The sequence below is a fragment of the Eptesicus fuscus genome, chromosome 6, assembly GCF_027574615.1.
Source record: "Eptesicus fuscus isolate TK198812 chromosome 6, DD_ASM_mEF_20220401, whole genome shotgun sequence".
Taxonomy (NCBI): Eukaryota; Metazoa; Chordata; class Mammalia; order Chiroptera; family Vespertilionidae; genus Eptesicus; species Eptesicus fuscus.
Genome location: NC_072478.1, coordinates 51411712 through 51433688, shown reverse-complemented (window position 1 = coordinate 51433688; position 21977 = coordinate 51411712). Strand labels below are relative to the sequence as shown.

At 41.0% G+C, this 21977-nt stretch overlaps 1 protein-coding gene across 2 annotated transcripts in view; it reads right to left on the bottom strand.

Moving 5' to 3' along the window:
* GATB (glutamyl-tRNA amidotransferase subunit B) overlaps nt 1-9953 on the bottom strand; it is a 77928-nt gene extending 67975 nt beyond the window's left edge. For both annotated transcript variants that reach the window (XM_008144046.3, XM_054717688.1), the window contains exons 1-2: nt 9774-9953; nt 7688-7838 (exon numbers count right to left, since the gene is read on the bottom strand). In XM_008144046.3, the coding sequence (XP_008142268.2) occupies nt 7688-7838; nt 9774-9949 (327 nt within the window). In that variant the 5' untranslated portion in view covers nt 9950-9953. The remainder of the gene's footprint in view (nt 1-7687; nt 7839-9773) is intronic.
* Between the last annotated feature and the right edge of the window lie 12024 nt (nt 9954-21977).

Sequence of the window (21977 nt, the reverse complement as noted above, 5' to 3'; positions counted from 1 at the left end):
TGATGGGATTCCATATAATTCTAAAACCAAAGGTAAAATAAGAAGATAAAATGCCTGTGGTCCTAAGAAATATTCAGAAGAAGTGCCACAAATCAGAATGGGGGGTGGAGATGGGGGATAAAAATGAGTATTATATCTAGAAACACAGACATTTATATATGCACTAGGGGCCCAGTGCACGAATTTGTGCACCTTGAAAGGAAAGGTGGGCTGCGGTGGGCACAGAGGCGGGTTTAGGTCCATCCTCTGTGACCCCACACAGCCCCTCCCGCCACAGCCCCCGGTCCCCTATCTGCCAGCAGCCCCGCTCCCGCCGCCGCTGATGGTGCCGGCCCCGCTCACACCTGCTGCTGGCGTGGAGTGACTGGGACTGGCACCAGCAGCGGGTGCGAGAGGGGCCAGCACCATCAGCTGGTGCGAGAGGCAGCTGCCAGCCCCAATTGCCCCTTAGGAGCAGGGGGAGGTGGAGAAGCCCTGAGGGGTGACTGGGACCGGCAGCTGCCACTCGCACCCGCTGACGGCACCAACCAATTGGGGCTGGCGCCAGGCACCGGCAGCAGGTACGAGCAGTGGCTCCGGTGCCAGCAGTGAGTGCAAGTGGGGCCGGTGCTGGCAGCAGGTGCAAGCGCCGGGCAGAATGGCAGCGCGTGGGAACAAAGAATTTTCAGTAACCACCAGAGGCTCGCCCCGATGACCGTGACCAGAGCCCTGCCTTGGTCTGGCACCCCTGCTTACCTGCTCCACCATCCCACTGCGGCCGCTGGCCGCCATGTTCCATACTCTGCCACCTACTGCCAATGCCCGCCATGTTCTGCACGGGCCCCCTGGTGGTCAGCGTATGTCATAGCGACCAGTTGTTCCACCATTCGGTCTATTTGCATATTAGGGTTTTATACATATAAATTTACAAATAAACACACATAGCCAAGCTCAAAAGCAAAAGAGGAAATCTCTGAAGCTCACAGCAGTCGGCTGCAGGAGGGAGGACCTGCAAAAAGGTTAAGACTGTGAACTTGGAAGCCAGACCACACACACCTCAGAGACACTGTAGGTTCGGTTCCACATCACCGCAACAAAGCGAGTAATATTTTTGCTGGTGGAGGATCTTGCCTTCAATTTGTAAAAAACAACAACAACCCTGCAACATCTGTGAAGCTTAATAAAGTGAAGCACAATAAAACGAGGTATGCCTGTACTGGGTTTGTCCAGCCTCACCACTTACTTTCTAATTGGGATGACAGGAACTGTGCCTCACAGAGTTGTTATGAGGTTAAAATAAGTGAATACATAAAAGGAAAGCACCTGAACAGTGCCTGGCACATAACAAGCTCTCAGTAAATATTAGTTGATTTTGCTGCTATCATTATTGTTAATCAGGCTGAAGGGACACCAGATGATGTTAATTTAAAGCACCTTAGGAAAAGAAGTCAAGGCTGTGAGCCCATTGGGGTAGGCAGGTGGGAACCACAAACTCCCGGGACAGTCAGAATAGCTCCCACCAGCTGCAGGAGCCAACATGGAGAAGGCCGCCCACCTCAAGCATGGGTGAAAGGAGACTTGAAAAATCAGAGTCCCTGGCCCTGCACTTGGCTTGGGTGTGGGGCTTGGATGTTGGCACTATCCAATCTGTGTGACAGCCGGGGATGAAGAAATTAACATAGAACCTTTTGTTCAAGAAAGCCTAGTGGGCCCTGGCAGCGGCCACCATGTATTCATGCCACAGAGACACCTCCACAGTCCAGGGGAGAGTCTTCAAGTGGAAAAATCACACTGAGCTCTGAGCCAAATAAATAAAAACAAATCCACACCTGGACATATCCTGGGTAAAACTATCAGAGGAAAAAAAAAACAGATTATCTACAAAGGATGCAGACTTCTCATCAGCAGTAATAGATGCCTGAGGACAATGGAATCATGTCTTCGAAGTGCTGAGGGGAAATACTGTCAATTTAGAATTCTACACCATCACTCAAGAGCTAGGGAGAAACAGAAACGTTTGGGGGCACAAGAAAACGAAGCAAGGGCATCACCCAAAGACCCAGAAGCAAGAGATACTAATATAGGCAGGAAAGAGTGCCAAAAAGGAGAGGGAGATGTAAGAAATAGTGTTTGCTAGAAAAGGAAGAAATCAGATGAGAGCTTCCTCAACCCTCCACAACCTAACCTAAAAAGTTGCCTTTACCAGTGGGCAGAGGGGAACACCTTCCCTCAAGTTACAGTAGGAGAGCTGTCTGTGCTCTGGAGACACTCCCTCTCTTCCTCTTCCCCTCTCCTTCCCTCCCCTCCCCTCCTCTCCTCTTCCCCTTGTAACTTACACAAGAGATCATTTGTATAAGTTACAAGGTGAAATATTTTACAATACTTTTATATCTTACTCTGTCTCATAAGGATTTACTCATGCTTGCTACTTTACAATATTTCTATTTAAGAAAGAAATACGCTGTCCCTCAGTGCATCTCCAAGATAAGCTGAATTACACTTTAAGTCCAAAAAGTTGGGTCACTTCACCCTCAGGGGAAATGGGAAACTTCACCCTCAGGTGAAAAGGGAAACGCAAGACATGCATGAGCTTGGGTGTGAATGATCTAGAATGTGGATGAACTTATTCCTCCTAAGAACAGGGTAGGGTGAGCAGATGGGTACATCTATCACTGTTTGGACTCTGGGAAGAAAAAAGAAAAGTTTCACCTGCAGAAGGCTGAGGAACCAGTTGAGGTAATATTTGATTATTAATATTATCTTCATACTAGAGGCCCGATGCACGAAGATTTGTGCAAGAATGGGCCTTCCTTCCCCTGGCTGCCAGCACTGCCTTCACTCCGGCCGGAGCTGCCTTTTCGCTCCAGCCCAGAGCTGCCTTTCCGCCTTCCCATGCTGCCCAGTGGCTGGGGCGGTACGGAACGCCTGCGTCGCCGCCATTGTGATGACACCAGTATACCGCACTGCCCCTGGCTGTTTGGCGCCTGAGTTTGCAAATTAACCCACCATCTTTGTTGGGTTAATTTTCCTACTCACTCTTGATTGGCTGGTGGGCATCACGAAGGTACAATCAATTTGCATCTTACTCTTTTATTAGTGTGGATAAAGTTTTTTAAAACTTGGTTGAAAACACCTTTGACTCTTGAGAGTTCTAAACCTTTCACGCATTACTTTGTTTAAAAAAAAAGGAAAACGCAGAAAGAAATAATAGCCAAAAAAAGAAAACAAAAACCATCCGACCAATTTAGGATTTAAAAAGAAGAGGCCTCCCCTCATATGGCCAAAAATGTTCCAAAGTATAGTCTTATAATCCTTTTTTCTTGCTTTATCAATTTAGACCAGTGATGGCGAACCTATGACACGCGTGTCAGCACTGACACGCGTAGCCATTTCTGATGACACGCGGCCACTGAGGCGGCCGCATGCCGAGGATGCAACATTTGCTGCTCCTGAAGATGAAACATTTGCGAAATAATGTTTTTTCCTCAAAGTGACACACTACCCAAGTTATGCTCAGTTTTTTGGTGAAGTTTGACACACCAAGCTCAAAGGTTGCCCATCACTGATTTAGACCATGACTTCCAGTTATGGTAGAAAAGAATTTAGTTCTCTTATTTTTCAATATCCCAGTTATATCAGTTTTTGTTAAATCAGTAGTTGGTGCCTTTATTATTATTATTATTATTATTATTATTATTATTAGTTTATGTAAGTATGTTTCTCTGCTGAACTGTTGAGTATACTATGGCTATGTTTCCTTTCTTAAACATTTAGTTTTTCTTGGAGTTAACAGGTCTCTTTCATATGCTTCACTTTTTATTACCTATTGCTATTCTTCTAAAAGACTCTAGTTTATATGTAAAATCTCTTTTCCACACAAACATTAGCTATCTTCTGTTCCCAGTCCACCTCTCTTTTTTCTTAAAACCTCTCTGTTCTGGAGTCCTCCATCCTCCCCTTCCATTGGGCCCTCTGTGCCTGCTGCAGAGCTGCCAGTCTGGAACCTCTCCATTACTCCAGCAGTTCCCCATGATAATGGAAATTTTTGGAGAATCTGCCTGTCTGAAAATACCATTATTTTACTGTCACACTTGATTTATAGTGCTGGGTACCTAGGTTAGAATGACTTATTTTTTTCCCCTAAGGTTTTTTTTAAGGCACTGTTCCCTTCTCTTCGAACTTTCAGTGTTGCTTTTAAAAAGTCCGATGCCTTTCTGATTCCTCATCCTTTGCACGTGACCTTTTGTAGGGAGCGGCGATAGGGTCAAGCCTTGGATTGACCTGTGGCAGAGCCACATACAAGTCCCAGCTTGAAGGGCAAAGCCCTCCTAGCACAATTAAGCTTGACCTTATAGTCCACCCTTGTTCCCAGGTAGCTAATGGGCTATGGGAGATGCAACAAGTGCTGCCAAAACAAGGCTTGAATAACTAAATAGATTTGAAACTCGCAAGAACATTGTAAACAGGTTGACCACTCCCCTTGTTTTGCTTTGTGTGATCTGACTATAAAATAAAGCTTCAGCTTACAGGCTGTGTCACTGTTTCCTCATCCAGGCACAGTGATCCTACCTAGATTAAATGTATCTGTCTTCTTTAATCCTTCACTGCCCCTCCTCAGGTTCACCCCTGGCCATACTGGACACAGTTGAACCTTTCATTTCTTCTCGTAAGTTTTAGTATCTAATCTTTACCCCTGGCATTCCTGCACTCTGGGATGATGTACCTGGCCTGAGAGACTATTTTTACTCCTTGCTCTGGGTTGTTGGCAGGCCCTTTCCGTTTGGAGACATGTCCATCAGTTCTGGGAAATTAATCCGTGTTATTTGTTTGATAGTTTCCTCTTGTCTATTTTCTCTCTTCTGGAACTCTTATTAATCAAATGTTGGACAAAATGAGATTGATCCTCTCATTTTCTCCCCCCCCTCCCACCATTGTCTAATTCCTTGTATGTGTGTTATACTTTTTTACTGAGAAACCTCTGCCCCTGACCTCCAATTCTTCCCTAGGGACATGTCCTTTCTGAACAAGTTTCTGCAGATTCCTGCTTGGGAGAGAAGAGATAGCAGTTCCAGGTCACTTGAGGTCCTCAAACAGGGTAGGTAAAAGGACTGAGTAGCCCCCAGAGTTCAGTAAGTGTCTGACCCCAGTGCCTTTTGCCTACCTGGGGTCTTCAGGAGGAGTGTGTCGCCAGCTGACTTTCTCCCTAAACTATACATTTCTGTGGAAGTGTATAGCTGCAGAGGGTCAGGGAGAGGACCTTAGGTCTAACTGCTCTGTTTGCAGACTGAACTGACCCCTTTGTTTTTACCTCCCTCTGCACTTTCCATCCTGACCCTTTCTGAAGCTGCATAGGACACACCATCTCATTTCTCACTAGTGTCTCTTTCTGCAGGCTTTCTGTCCCTTTCTTCTGGAAGAGTGAAGCCTGCTCTGCTAGTCAGATCCTTCTCCATCTACCATCTCTCACGCACTTTGGTCTTCTCTACTATTCTCTTGGACGTTTGTAACCTTTAAATTATTTTACCATTATTTCAGTAGAATTTCTTTGGGGTGGACAGAGAGGCAGATTAAATGTATATGTTCAATATGCCATATTAATCAAATGCCTTTTTAACTGCCCTTTCTTCATTGGCTCATCAGCATTTTAAGAAAATTATTTTACTGCAGTAAGAACATGTAACATAAAATCTTCCCTCTTAAAACACATTTTTAAGTATATAATACAGTAGTGCAGACTATAACTCACTTAAACATTTAAATATTCTCAAGCCTCTTCCATATTAAGGAAATCAGGACTAATAAAAAATTTCCCTTGATGCCATGTCTTCTTGTACCTACTGCATTCTCTTTTCCTTCATAGCCAAACTTCTTTAAAGAGTTGTCTCACCTCTTCTTTCATTCTCTCACCTCTTCTTCAGCACTCGCCAATTTTCCAATCTATTGCCACTACCTTCTGAACTCATGCATTTGTAGCTGAAAAACTGCATGTTTTCAGACAAAAACAATCTCTCCATAGACAAATACTCTAAGCTGGAGGGAGGAGCAGACAGACACCCTATAACTGTCCTTTATGAAAAAGCAGCCTTTTCTAAATTAACTGTCTTCCCCCAGAGTGACCCAATATCAAATGAAGATGACCTTAGATACTGTTTGCAGGGAAAAAAAGCACAAGTAAGGGAATGTTCTGAGATAAACTGTCCCAATACAACCAAATCCCTGGAAGAGCAGGCACATTGGAGGCACTGCTCACAACCTGCCACTATGGGCAGTGACCCTAAGAAAAGTAAACCTCTGTCCTGACACGCCTTCCAGCGCTCAGTTCAACCAGCTTTCATTTGGATTTAAATGTATGGAATTCACCTACGATAATCCTCCCACCCCTCTTCACCACCATATATACATATTCTCTAAGGATGAAAGGAAACGCCACCTCCAAAACTATATGTTCTAGACAGACTTTGAGCCATTTATTAGCACCAATAGTCACACTGTTCCTTCCATCCTAGAGTTGGTTGAAATTCAGCCAATTCTATGAAAGTATATGCTAAAATTTTGCTGATGAGTACGCTAGACCCAGTCATTCCTTGGGCTTAAGTGAAATAAGTAGATAAATGAGTATTTAATGTATATTGTGGTTGAATTTTTTTCCCATTTTGACCACTTCTTAATTTTCAACAACCACAATCATTACTGACCTCATACTATAATATCATGTGATATATATGCTGTTGTTTCCTTTAACTGGAGTTGCCAAAAGCCAATTCCAGCATGTCAGCAGGGCTGAATCATCTGGAAATGGCTGAGGGCATTTCCCCAAACCTGAAAAGGAGGCATAAATGATTGCTTGCTGCCAGACAGCTGAGGGCATTTCAATCTACATGTTATTGCCTCCTGCTGGCCAAACACCTGAACAGCCTTAGGTAGTTCCCCAAATCTGACAATGGATTCTGTGTACTAAACCCTGACCTTTGATATATCTACCTTGCTTTAGGACAATTTGTGTTAATAAAAAGCAAGGGGTCCAGAGAGACAGAAGAACTTGGTTCCTTTAGCTAAGTCTTCTCTGGCCCCCCACAGCCTTCCAAAATTATGTTTCGTCTCTGGACTCTTGATTAATTTACACACAGCACCTTCTCCAGATTCCTAAAACCCTTCTAGATGCTGGATCAAGACCCCTGGCATGAAGTCCTCTTCCTTCATTTATCTGCCTAACTCTTACCTGGCCTCTCAGATACCACCTCTTCCAATACCCTTTCTTAACCAACTATACCCTACTCCAATTTCTCATAATAGTCCTTCTCTTACTGATTACCTGTCCCATGCTCTGCCTATTACCCTCCCAGGAGTAATCACACAGTACTCTACTTGTTTATAAAACACACTTCCCCAAATAGTCTTTGAACTCAAAAGCAAGGATCATTGCTCATCTTTATTTTCCAGTTTATAGCAGTGTCTGGTATTTAGTAGACATTCTAAAATGCATGTGAAATGAGTGAATAAATGGATGAATAAACATGCTATTTAGACTTAAAAAAATTTATAGAGATGGGTCTTTAGAAAATATTTAGTCCATCCTATTTCATCCAAAGTTCCCTAAGCAAATATTTCCTAAGAGCTGTGCCAAGATATTAAAACAAAGAAATCATGATCTATGTTCAATAAAACATAAACACTTTCTAATGTAAAGAGGATTAAATAAAAATCTTACCGGCAAAGTTCCAGGCAGAGATGCATCAAAAAAAGATACTAAAGAATTTGGAGGTGCTGCAAAGTGGACTTGAGATCCAGAGAAGAGTTTCGAGTTGGAGGAAATCTGGGCATGAATTTCCAAACCCACCACGGCTGCCCACTGGTGTTCACTAAAGAGAAAGATACAATGGTTAAGCAATAGTTAGATCTGTCACCATACATAAATTTCTATGAGCCTAAGCCACAAATGTTAATTTCCTATTTGTTTTTAACTTATTAACATTTTATTTCCTTACATTTAAAAATGTGTCATCTTGTATTAGTGATTAAATCAAAAGCAATTCATGATAAACACCTACAAGACCAGCAAAATAAAATTCATTTACAACGTGGCAGAGAGTTCACTGTACAAACAGTAGGCCACAGAGAAAGGAACAATTTGACATCTTAATTTAGAAATGGGTATCAGGTAGTGTCTGCTTGGCTGACTTCAGTGAAAAGCAGCCTTTTCTAAATTCACTGTCCTTTATGAATTAATCACTCAGCAAATGAAGAAAGCTGACCTTGTACACATTTTTAGAGTTAACGTCAGGATTCTACTAGAGAAATAATGGTAAATAAATAGCTGCACATCTCATTATTTAAAAAGAGAAATTCTGTTTATGTTTTCAATTCCTTTTTATAACAATGGCTCACAAGTAAAATTATCAGTGACATGGATGTAATCGATCACAACTAAATAATACTCCTGGAAATTTTGTGCACAGGAAAACAATAAACCATCAGATTTGGCTTTTTTTTTTTTTTTTTTTTTTGTCCCCAAATCACTTTCAGTTACTCAGATGTAGGTTCAAGTTCTTTTGCTTAGTTGCTTATGTTTGATGGCTATAAAATCTGAGAAGCTGTTAAAAGCTATAATTTCTCTTATCTGACCACCCCTCTGTTGGATCTTTGAATGTCCCATATACAGGTCTCTCCAGGTTCTTATAAGTGTCCCTCTGAAACCCGATTTGCAGATAGTCTATTCACCATACTCTTCTCATACTTTGTCTGTTCCTATCCTGCTTTTTTCCCAAGCAATTTTCTATATTATCTAGATTTTTGTTTACATGTTTTAGATTTTGTTTCAATCATTCCAACATATGAAGTTCTATATCTACAATATCGTGAGATTAATTCCTTCTTTTTACAGTTTGGAAGCATCGCCTATAATTGAGAGGAATTAAATGAAGACTTCGTTAGAAATTCTGCATTTCCCTAAAACATTATTCAAAGTACTTTTTCAGTTTCGTTATGTGAGAGAGAGAAAAAATACTTTCCATTCGCAGTGAGGTGATCTAACTTATGAAAAGTACAGAAATCAATCTTCTAGACACTTTCCCCCTCTGTTCCTCTAACTGAGAAGCACAAGTAATGCCAACCTAACTATCTCATAGGGTTAACCGAATATTAGACATGTGCCTTATATTTACGTATTTAAAAAGAAACTGTTTTAAGTCTTATGTAGTAAAGAATTAACAGCTGTTCAGGGGATAGCTAGCAAAATAAGCAAAGCTCTCTACACAACCAGAGCGAAGCTTTCTCGTATTGGCTGCATCCTCTTGTGTCTAGACAAACATGTTCACCATGAAAGGCCTCCGCAGAAGGTGGTGCTTCCTGACTAGGGACATGAAGCCACCACTATCCAGCGCTTATAGGTAAAGGCTCCCTTTCCACCTTGAGAACTCCGCTGGCCCATAGTAATGCTAAATGTCAGCTAAGTAAGATCCCGCTTCTAGCGTCACAGACCCCACTGCTGGGACGATTAGTAAGGTGACTGAATCCACTCTTCTGTCTGTGTAGCTTTCGACTTGAAAACACCTGCGACTTTACACTTGCGAATTCCCCCCCAATACACCGTATATCTATTTGAGGAGAGCGGTTTCTGTGCGGAGGCGGGGCTCACAGAGGACAAATTTTGTGCTTTCAAGGCTGCAAGTTACAGCCCAACGCCCACCCACTCAACGGAATGTCCAAACTGACTGCTGAGCTGAGTGGCCACCATCTTCCCAGTCCCGCAGTTGCACCTCACACAGGACTGGGCAGTATGGGATGAAATCGTATACCCTTTCCTCGGCTTCTGGGCCGTGACGAGGGGCTGCTGAGCCACTGAGCTCTGTCCCCTTTTCCCGCTGGACCTGGACCCAGTCGGAGCCCCTCTCCCGTGGCGAGGACCGCGGTCAATGTTGGCTAAAATCCAACGCCTTGCAGGACGGCACCAGCGCAGCACGGGCGCCGCCATTGCCCCTCAGCCGTCCGTCGGTTGACGCAGCCGCCCTCTGCCGCGAGGGTCTCTGGGAAGTGTAGTTCTGGGAAACGTGTAAAACTCTACAGGCTCCAACGGGAAGACTTCTATTCCCGGCGAGCACTGCGAATCGAAGGCTGCCGGCACCCTGGCGGGGAGGGGAGGGAAAGAGAAATCAAGGAGAGCGAGTGAGGGTTTCCGGGTCAGAAGGGGCGACTCCTCCTAGCGGGGAGTTGGAGAGGTTTGTGACTGGAAGCCTGTGTTAAGAGTTTGAGTGAGAGCAGGTGGTGAGGAGGATCCAAGGCTGAGAAAAGTGGCTGGGATTTTATACCACAGTTAACGTTTCGAATTGAAGTCAATGACCTTGACCTATCTCGAAGACTTCCTGAACCCCCAAACCCGCTCTATTATTTTCTCTGTCTACTGTCCCACTTCACACACCAATTTGTGCATTAATGCAACAAATACTTATTTGCGAGTCTACTCAATACCAGGCACACTCCTTAGGCACTAGGGATGCAGCAGTGAACAAGACAGTATGCTCATGGAGCTTACATACTTGGGAGGGAAGACATACAGAAAAGTTAACAAAAAGTGGATACTTTCATGCAGGTGAAAAGTGTTAATATTTAAGCAGAGTTGCTTGGAGACAAACAGACCTAGGTTGAGCCTTCTAGAGCATTTTAACTTACAGGCATAACTCGTTTTATTGCACTTTGCTCCACTGCACTTCACAGGTGTTGCATTTTTTTTTTTTTTTTTTTATAAAATGGAACTCAAGACCCTCCAAGAGCAAAAAGATGATGGCTCACTGAAATACTGTACTTTATTATGGTGGTCTGGAACCCAAACCCAAAATATTTCTGAGGTGTGCCTATACTTGCTTTATTATGGTAGTCTGGAACTAAACCTGCAATGTCTCCGGGGTATGCCTGTATTCCCCTTTATGTTCTTGGCCAGTATTCAAAACAGTCTTCTTATATGAGAGGAAGCCTTGATAGCAGATGCCATCATTCCAGCAGACTTCCTTTATTTTTCCTGCTTGGAAACTCATACCCCTTGTTGAAACTATCATTGATTTCCTGCATTTGTACACACAACTTAGATTAGTCATTCGGCCATTCTCTATTATGTCTCCCTATTTTAATTCTCCACATAGTACTTATGAAGATCTGATGTTTATGGAGAATTTGTCTTATTCAACACAGTATTACCAGAGTACAAAATAGGCCCCTCACAAATATTTGTTGAATGAAGGAGGGCAGTGTGGATAATGCATTTGACAAAGGATGGCATGGATGTCCTCTTTTTAGGAGGGAGGTGATGAAATAGTGTTGTGGTGGAGGCAAAGAGAAATTGACCTATGTGAGACAGCTTTAGAAAGTATGAGTGAAGGATTTGGTGATGGGTTGGATATGATGGTGGAAGGCTAACTCCTAGATTTCTGGCTTGTACAACTGGATGAGTGATAGAGCTAGTCACTGACATAAGGGAACTAGAAGAGAAGAGGGTTTGCAGAAAAATATGAGTTTGGTTGCCTTAGAGACTTACAGGAGGAGAAGTGAAGTAGGCATCTTTGATGCCTAACTGAATATGGAAAAGGGGAAAAGCCACATAGTCTGCATACTTCACTTCACACTGATAGATTTTCAGCTATTGATCAATAAGTAATCTATTAATTAGACAGCTATTACCTACAACTATTCCCATTAATACTCCGATACAAATATGATATGCAATTTAATTCATTTATGTAGCCAATTTCAGTTACTCTCCTTAAAATTGTCATTATTTACTTTTTCTATCCATTTTATTATTTACTTTTAATCTATTATTGATCCAAATTGCTACACCAGAAGTATTTTCACATGATCAAAAAAGAAAACGAGAGAAATGACAGAGACTGCAGAGTACAGTTAGAGATTTGTTCCGAAGTTTATCTCTAATTATTGTTCTTCTATCGTGTTCAGATCACTCTTTATACACTTCAATAGTTTCTCTCCTCTGAGTTTCTATATTTCCCACCTTTACTCTAGGATAGCTTGATTTCTCTTTCTCATGTAGCACCTCAGGTCTTTCTGGCCCTGACTTGGGGTCAGGAGAGTTCCACCTCTGATAGGCCTGCAGAGGAGAGGGAACCCTGTATCTCAGAAGTGAGCACGGGCATCCTTCAGCCAAAAGGAAAGGGAGCACCTTGCTACCTTACCATTACTGATCAGCATGCTTAGGAGGCAATTCACTCCCTAACAAGAAGAGCTGGGGATGTTTTTGAAAAACCCTGTAAGAGATAGCAGCACACCTGATGAAAGTCCTAATTTTATGGGCAAAATGCGCTATAATGGAAAAACATCTTATGCAGTGATAGCATATCACTTCAAAGACTACCACCCCACCACTAGAGGGAGAGAAAATTCTATGCATGAAAGTGGATTTGATTCCTTTTACAAATGGAAACCTTCCCGTTCATTGCATATTGCACAGCCTTTTCAAAATCCCAGGAGAGCTAATGGCTCTATTCTCCCCTCTAGATTACCTGTCATTTCCCGAAATGCCCACTGGTCTCCTCGTGCTTGATCTAGTGTCTAGGAGTGCACTGTTTTCTAAGCATCCCTCCTCCCTTGCTCCTTAGCTCATCAGGTGCTGCCACTGAACCTCCTACCATGGGATCATTTCTTGCCTTCCTCCTGCATGCCAAATCAGATACCTGTCAGAACTCTTACTGACAGACAGCTTTCTACCTGAGAGAGCTATTTTGGTTCCACCAAAAAGGTAGCTGTCATCTGGAAGACACAGAGATTTTCATTTTCAAGAAGCTCGAAGAGGTAGCAGGACAGGGTTTCGAGCAAAAAACATTTTCTTAGGGAGAGTTTCTCAGCTTTTATTTTATTCATGTAATCGACATCGTACAAATAAATTTAGAACAAGTTTTTTTTTTAAAAAAGAGATGTAAACCAGAGCTGAATTTCAAGTTGTTACTTATAAAATATACCTAAAGTAGTAAGAAAGTATATCTAAAACACTATGCTTGGTTTTATTTAGTATTCTTCAGAGAGCCTTTGAATATTAGAGTTGGAACGCATTGGCTTGCCTCTCTGTGTTTGACTTAAAATCCCCAGGTATCTAAAGGAACACATTGATTTCTGAACACAAATCATTTGCCCCCAAATCTACGTTGTGTTTAATTGTCGTCACTTTCTTTCTCATCCTTTCACTGGTTTGGGAATGGGGGTATGGTGAGAAAACATGGGATTCTAGGGCTTATAACATCCTCAGTAACCTGAGTACAATGTGAAGGAATGATATAAGTGGTTCTAAGTCCACCCCCCCTTTTTTTTAATGAAGTAAACAATTTTAATACAAACATTAAAATTTCAAGTAAAATTAAAAGATCATTCCTATTATTTATTTTAATAATATGACATGGCAGTGTGTCTAAAAATCTATTTATATACAACTTTGAATCTCAAAATTAACCTATTCTTTAATAAACTATTTTTGTCCTGTGACAACAAAGGCTTTAAAGATGGTTAGCAGACTAATAAACAGAATGCCCCTTGCAGTCTAACAGAGCTGTATGTGAACGCTTGTCATAGTACTTCTTTTTTTAAAAAAATATTTTTATTGACTTCAGAGAGAAAGGGAGAGGGAAGGATAGACAGAAACATCAATGATGAGAGGGAGTCATTGATCGACTGCCTCCTGCACGCCCCCTACTGGAGATCGAGCACAACCCGGGCATGTGCCCTTGACCGGAATCAAACCCGGGACCCATCAGTCCACAGGCCGACACTCTATCCATTGAGCCAAACCAGCTAGGGCCATCGTAGTATTTCTTAACACAATTGTAAGTTTGGTCCTTCTGTGGGACTGGTAGTTTCTTTCTGTTTTATAGCTGTAGCACCCAGCCTGCTGTCTTGACATTTTATGACATGTAGGGAGGGAGGGAGGGTAGCTGGGTCAGTATAAATTCTCTTTAAAAAAGGAGGGGAAAAACCTCACCTAAGGTGATGTACATACGAGAAAAAGTGACAGCAAAAATTTTCACATAGGAAGAAGTGGTACTAGAGGAAGTCCTATTTTTGAAAAAGTCCTGTTTTCTGAAAACATAAAGTTCCTTCTTAGAAAAGCCACATTTTAAGACCAAGTTAAGTGCCATTATGGGAAGAAGAAAGACAGGGAATAGGTGCATGCCGGGCAGCCGAGAGAACAGGATTCATTTCCTTTTATTTAACCATTAAGTCTTGATTCTGATAAAATACTGATGTGGAGGGAACAATTCCTTTCTCTAGAAGATTGCTTTGAGGCAAAGAAATCTATAACTTTTTCTTCCTTCCCAGGGCAAGGAATAGGACAGCCCTGTCCAAAGTCTTTGTAGAGATGAAGTGCCATCTGGGGGAGATAGGCCAGTGCATTGCTGCCATTCGGTTTGCCCAGCCCATAAACTGTAATCTCTCCACGTCTTAGCTTCTTCGGTCTGGTCTCAAGGAATGGTTTGCTGTTTTCCCGGATCCTTTCTTTTCTAGAAATATGCATAGTCCTGGAAGCAAACCAGAATTATGAGTAAGAAATAAGTTCTACTTCTACACATCCCTGTGACTCACCACTTATTTGAAAGAAGGTACTCCTCAGTCAAAAGAAGTGAGTCCCAGAACATGTTAAGCTTTGTGTCTCTGTAAGCTATGTTTAGCATGTGGTCAGATCCTTGCTATGCACTAAGAAGCTCTAACATTTGTGTTAGGGAATTGGGGATTTGGCTTTGAAAGTTAAGGAGCTTTTCTCTCTCACACACACACACACACACACACTTCTAAGCAGGATCTTATTTCAGAATAGTACACAAATAATGATCGAGAGCTTTTAGATGCTGTTTTTGTATGTCAGATGGTTCTGTTGGTTTTAAGTTTAAAGATTTTGAGGAGAATAAAGTCTGATATTAAAGAACTAGGCCACCAAGAACCATGGGCTTTGATGACACCTTTCCCACTCTGAATGAAAAATGAACTCCTACTTGATAAGTGAGGGGACAGTATACCAGAATCTACCAGGTGGTCCAGAGAGAACAGAAAGGTGTATCTTACACATCGTGCCAGGTAATCCGTGTCCTTACCTGTGAATTTCTGAACTGGGATCTGCCCTTGAACCAAGAATGGATGGGCTGCACAAAGCAATAAAGGCTGAAATCTCATGGGTGGCAGAGCCTTCAGGGCTCACTACCATTTAACGTATGGCTATTGAGAGGAAATTTTTCCATAAAGAGGTGCCAGGTTGCATTAAAAATCAAGCAACTCAATTCAAACACATTAGCAATTAAACGTTACAACTCCTAAGATAAATGCAAAGAGAGAGACAGAAAAAAGTTCCCAGTGACTCATGAATACTCATGTTAGAGGGAAAGACCAGCACAGACATTATTCATGTCTCCTTGGAGTCTGACTCTAGATTCTAATTCAATAAGATTTGAAACTTGACCCAACAGTGATTTCAAGTTGATGTTGATTTTACACTTAGACCAGCTTTGCTACTAAAAGGCATTTTCACTTCTCTCATGTAATAAAAATGAAAAGAAATGATGTTAAGAGTGGGACTGAATACCGTGTTTTTCAAGACAAAAGCAAAATTACATAAAATGCCACCCTAGCAAATCAGAGCCCATCTAGCCTAATATCCTATCTGTGTTCATTCTGTAAAGCTGTTACCATTTTTTGCCACAGTACATTGGTATCAGTGGGAAACATTTTGCAGTGATTCAGAACCCATGACTCTTAAAATTTTGTATAGATTCATTAAGTAAATGCAATATGTTTTGTTTGCCACACCAAAATTCACATCATCTGATGAAATGTTCTCACAATTTATGAGGGTCAGTTTGACATTTCACAATCTCTCAGTTTAGTGTCCTTAGTAGATGTCAACATGAAGAATCTTGAGTTTAGGAAAGAAAATATTTGTCTTGCTTAGTTTTCTAGACCAGCAACCAATTTAGATGCCTGGGGCCTTTCTCTTGGGATCTATGACAAGAGGACATTAGCTGCTGTGTAACAACCTCCCTTATAGAAATTCTGTTTACTGTAGCTCACTTCCCCAAGGAAGACCAAAAATATTTTGCCATCGGTCTACATTGTTTATTATCTCCTTCTGGAAATGTCAACTAGACTTATCCTTATGCCCTTGTGTTCTCTTTACCCAACAGAGATCTAAGGTGTTACTTACTTCAAAGTGATAATATCCCTTTGCATTGGTTCTGTGGGGCAATGGATCATATGAACTGTGCTCTCACTGTGTAAGTGAATAGTTGTTGTCCATGGAGTTGAAAAATATAACTGAGTAGGTGTGTGTTTTGTTGGATTTCTATGACTCAAATATTGTGTTTACTCTTTCTTTTTTCAAAAAACGCTATTACTTATTTTCAGTTGTCAAGAAACAGCAGGCTTGGAAGTGGTCATTTTTACTCTCTCTGGAATGGAATGTGGCGGGACAGGCCAAATCATGGGAAATTAATTCATTTCTGTTATAAGGCTCACGTGCCTGAGGTCCTGCTCTGCCTCCAGTTCTGTCTGTAGCTAAAGTCTGCTCCTTTTCAAGGGGATGCTTAGGAGACAGCCACCCAAAGATTATTTTCCATAGCAAAAGCCAGGTAAGACATAGAATGTAATCTTTGTTAATTAAGATAGAGGCAGAAAGGATCACTTCACTTCCTATATTTTTAAACCACATACTCTTGAAAGAGCAGTTAACATTTACTTTCTGAGGCCTCACATTGCCCGATAGTACTTCTACATTATACTACCTGTGCCTTTTGATATAAGATGAAAACTATAATATTCCCCAGGTATGTGGTCTCACATAAGTCTTATCTACATCAAGATCTCTTTTCTGTTATCCCCTGGTATAAAATCAACTAATAAGTTCAATTGAACAAATATATATAGGCCTGACATTTTCATAATTTTATTTTTTTTCATAGATTTATAGTTGAACATGCTTTTCTTTCAAGGTAAACATCTGCCCCCAAATTCCCTTGCTTTTCTTTTTTATATGCTTTTAAATGGAGGGCTTTTGTTTCAAAGATTCATTTTGGTGTCAGATAACTTCTTACATTACACCTAGAGAAACCACAAAAATCCAAAGACCAAATGTGTATTTTTATTTTATTTACTTTTATTTTTTAAAGCTTTTAAAAAATTGATTTCAGAGAGGAAGAGGGAGAGAGAGATAGAAACATCAATGGTGAGAGAGAATCTGTGATCGGCTGCCTCCTGCATGCCCCACACTGGGGATTGAGCCCGCAACCTGAGCAACCCTGACTGGGAATTGAATCGTGACCTCCTGGTTCATAGGTTGACACTCAACCACTGAGCCATGCTAGCCAGGCTCAAGTGTGTATTTTAAAGGTAAACAACATTTTTTGCTGATTTCAGAATATTAGTGATTTTATTTTCCCTACGACGGAACAGGGCGACCATAATAAAAAAATCTTCAATTAACATTGACTTACATTCAAAATAAAGCACAGATGTAGAAGAATTGGTTTAAAGAGTTATTGAGCAACATAAAACTTACAGTAAGCCAAGATATAACTAACTCCTGAGTTATCTGGGGTCTATAATTAATTTTAAAAAATCAAAACACTTAAAAAATAGCCTTCTCTATTGAATTCTAGTGTGATGCTGCTTTTTGTAGAATCATTTCTATAAAATGTGAGTTTAGTTATAGATTGCAAGTGACTCAAAGATGTTACAATATAAAAGAAAATGATACTCTAGAGTCTTTGTTCAGGGCTGTTTGGGGCTCTTTTAGAATGCTCAGTTTACTCAGAGGACTGCTTTTAATCGTCCGAAGCAAAAGGAATTTCATAAATTAAAATGGTTGGCCAGATGGAATTTCCTGATTAATTTTTTAGTGTTTGGTGTTAAACATAATAATAAAAAGAAGAGTTCTGAGAGTAAACCCAATTAACATTTCATAAAATTCATTGCTCTAGATATGGCTTACCCTTTATTTTTATGGTTTCCGCCCACCATCTTCCCGGAGAACCTGACTAGCTTGAGAAACCGAGCATTGCCAACTCCCCTCCCTCCTGCCCAGTTGTTCCTTCCCTTTCTCCTTTGCTCAGCTTCCTTCTGTTCGTTCTCCATCCATTCACCAGTCCTTACTAGGCTTCAGACACCATTCCAGGGCTTACTTTATCCTGTTCTTTATGGGTACTCGTGGAAAGAATAAGTCACTGCCGCTAGAATGGACAGGAGACTCTTAAGTCCATTTGTGATCATAGACTAGCTAATCATTTTATGAAAACTAGTTATTGTGATGTTGAAGCAAAGGTGGATGTTCTTACTATATTTTTCTTTTCTTTTTAAAAAACATTTTCAGCTTCATCGATGTGTAATTAACGAGTAGATTGTAAGATATTTAAAGTGTACAACATGACGATTTGATATATGTATGCATTGTAAAAAATCACACCATCACTTTAATTAACACACCCATTACCTCTTTTGGGGAGGGCAGGGAAGAACATTTAAGTTCTATTCTCGTAGCCAATTTCAATAATACAATAGGGTGTTATCACCTATGTTTCTACATTAGATGCTCAGATTTATTTATTTTATAACTGAAAGTTTGTACACTTTTACCAACCTCTCCCTCCTTCCCCCACTCCCTAGCCCCTGGCAATCACTTTTTTACTCTCTGTTTTTATGAGTTTTGCTTTTTTAAAAAAAATAATTTAGATTCCACATTTAACCTTTTGCACTCGGATGTCGAGATTAAAATTACTCTTTGAATGTATCAATAATTTGAAATATAAAAAAATCCAAATAAATAAGTTTGTATGAAAAGAAACTCGTTTTTTATTCTACTGCCGCGCTTTGTAAAATCTGGGGTATTTAAAAAATTAAATCCCGAGTAGAATAAAGGAATCAAGAAAAAAGCAAGCGAGTGCAAAGGGTTAAGTGGTACCATGCAGTGCTTGTCTTTCTCTGAGTGGCTTATTTTACTTAGCATAATGCCCTCAAGATTCATCTGTATTGTCATAGATCACAGAATTTTCTTGTTTTAAAGGCTGAATAATATTCCATTTATATATATATATACACTACATTTTCTTTATCCATTAATCCATCAGTGGGCACTTGGTTGATTCCATGCCATAGCTATTGTGAATAATGCTGCAATGCACATGTGAGTACAGATATTTTCAAGGTAATGATCTTGGGGTTGTTCTTCTTTGTCAGATATACCCAGAAGTAAGATGGCTGGATCATATGCTATTTTTAATTTCTTGAGGAACTTCCATTTCCCTATAGTTTTTGGATGTCCCCATTTGCATTCAAGATAAATATATTCATTTGGATATGAGGGTATTGCGACAAACGTTTGGAAAGAGATTCTGTCCTATTAGACTGAGATTTTTGAGGATAAGAACCATATCTTTTATGTATCATGTCCCTTCCATTCTCAAAAGTAGGCTAACCATACTGGCCACCATCTACCCACTGCTTCTGGGAATTATTTACCCTTCCCATCCACTCCATCCACGTGACTGCCAAGTGGAGTTAGGACTCCATGCCAGAGCTGGCTCCATAGTTTAGGGGATCCGGTGCAAAATTAAAATGCAGAATCCCTTGTTCAAAATGTTTTAAGAACTTCTAGATGGCCACAGCAGAGCATTAAGCCAAGTATGCCATCCTTCGAAGCATTGGTCTCTGTGTGACAGCACAGGTTGTATGCCCATGGAGTTGGGCCTGCTCTACACACACACACACACACACACACACACACACACACACACACACACACACAGAGAGAGCCATGGCTTATTGGGTCCTGGTGGGGGGGGGGGGGAGGGGACTATTTGACCCACATAAGATCAATTAGAACGCTTTTTTGGTTTATGTATTTGTACCAGAACTAAGAAAAGAAGCTTTTCCAACTGGGTAAAACTAGGACCTATCAGCAATCTTGTTTCCAGCCATGTGAAGAAAGCAATCAACGTGCTCAACAATCCCTCCACTGAATCTCAGACATGTGCAAGGAGTTTTGCTCATGCCCCCAATATAATCTAAGGTCCTGATAGCCTGCTAGTGTTCCTGCACCCTTGCAAGTTACCCTCCAGTTACCCTCCAATAGCCTAGAGGCTGGATCAGATGACCTTGTGAGCATTTTCAGGATCTGTAATTCTCTGAGTATATAATCAGGTTCTGTAAGACAGACTTCATCTATAACCGTAATGTGTAGGAACACAGAAGAGTGTGTAATTACTTATTTCAATTAGTCAAGGTGTAAAGAACAGTCATTTGCTTAGTCCTTGATCGTGTAGTGACCACTGAAATTTAAAAAACCTGTTTCTTTAAGGTGGCCATCAGCCAAGCAATTTTTTAGCAAGATGATTCTGAGAGCTTCCTTAAGGGGAAAATTTAGGTCTAAGCAAAGAAGACCTCATACTCCAGGAAACCTCCATCTATCTCCATAGTTTCAGTCACTTTCTCCGTTTCCCATAGTACAACTCCAAACAATTGTCTCAAAGAGGATTCAGAAAACACTGGTAAATGAATAGAGATTGGCTCCTGGCAGACCTCTTAACTGGCATTCTCCTGGGAGCTAGTTTTAAAGCATAACTTTAGGGGCAAAGCACAGTCAATTTCCATGGACTGGGGCCTGGGCTTTGGTATTTTCTGAGTTTTTTTTTGTTTTGTTTTTAATTATCACATTAGTCAGACTCTTCAAGGGAAGAAACAAGGATCAGGATTAAATAAAGGTCATAACTGAAGTTTAAATTAAATAAGTAGTTACTTCCTAAATATACACAGAAATTTAGGGGAAACTTAGCTGGATTTATTGTGCTATCTCAACTATATTTAAATAAAAAATGTATATAGATTAGAATCTGTCCCAATGAGAAATAAGCAATGCCTCAAATTCATGAAAAAAAAAAACCAAAAAAGTTTGTCACAGAATAATATTTAAGCAAATTATCATTCCTAGGAAGACTCTTTTGTTTAGGTCACCTCTTTGTAAGTTTATAGATGAAGATGCTAGATCCCAGGATGGTGAAAACTCATATCTTCACAGTGTGTACCGAGATCCACCAAGACCTCTTTTTCCCTAACTCGGGCTGTGCCCTGCCTCAGAGGTGAGAAATTGATATGTGTCATAATGATGACTTGCTCTTACATTAATATTTTTAGTTCTTCAAATTGAATAAAATTTAGCTTTTTATCTCCTAAGTAAAAACAGAATAAAGCTAAGGTGAGAGCCATATGACTTAGAAGGGAAAGAAAGTCTACGGAGACAATCCCTAAGGGAAGGTCTTCTACAAATGTCCCGAAGATTAGGTCCATATGTCTTTCTGGAACTTTTGCCAAGATAGTCACAGGATCAAAATTACTTCTTCATGGCCATTATGCAGTGTCACATCTTACAGAGCCAGAGGAATCCATTCCAGACATGCAGGACACACATCCCTTCAGCTTCTGTCTCAGGCAGGCTGTCAGCTAACTCCACAGCACAAATCACCAAGGGCAGCCAGAGCCTTAGAACTAGTCCTGCTAACCTGTTCCTTACTGTCCTAATGCAGGGGAGCCGGGCCCCCGTTCTGCATGTTGCCTTCCCCATGCAGCCACTCCCAGACTAGAACAAACAGGGTAAGAGAGGGAGCAGGAAAGAGAGGGAAAAGGTTTTGCCAGGCAGAGGAGAGGAAATAAGTCATATATCCAAGAACTCTGTAGCACATAAATTTCGACTTGTGCTGCCAGTCCTTTAACTGGCCAGAAAGCACACTCCAAATGCCACGCCTCCTCAATGTTCTCCTCTCTCTCTTCCTCCCTATGGTCTGTTCTCCACAGCTGAATGCTCCTGAGTGTTTCCACTCTTAGAAACAGTATGATTCCTGTCAAACCACAGCTTCAACTTTTCAGAAAAGCTCTTGAGCTTTCATTTCTGTAACCGAGACCAGCAATCTGTCATGTACAGTGTCATTTCCAACTGACTGTTGGAAATCTCCACCTGGATGCCCTGCCAACACCTT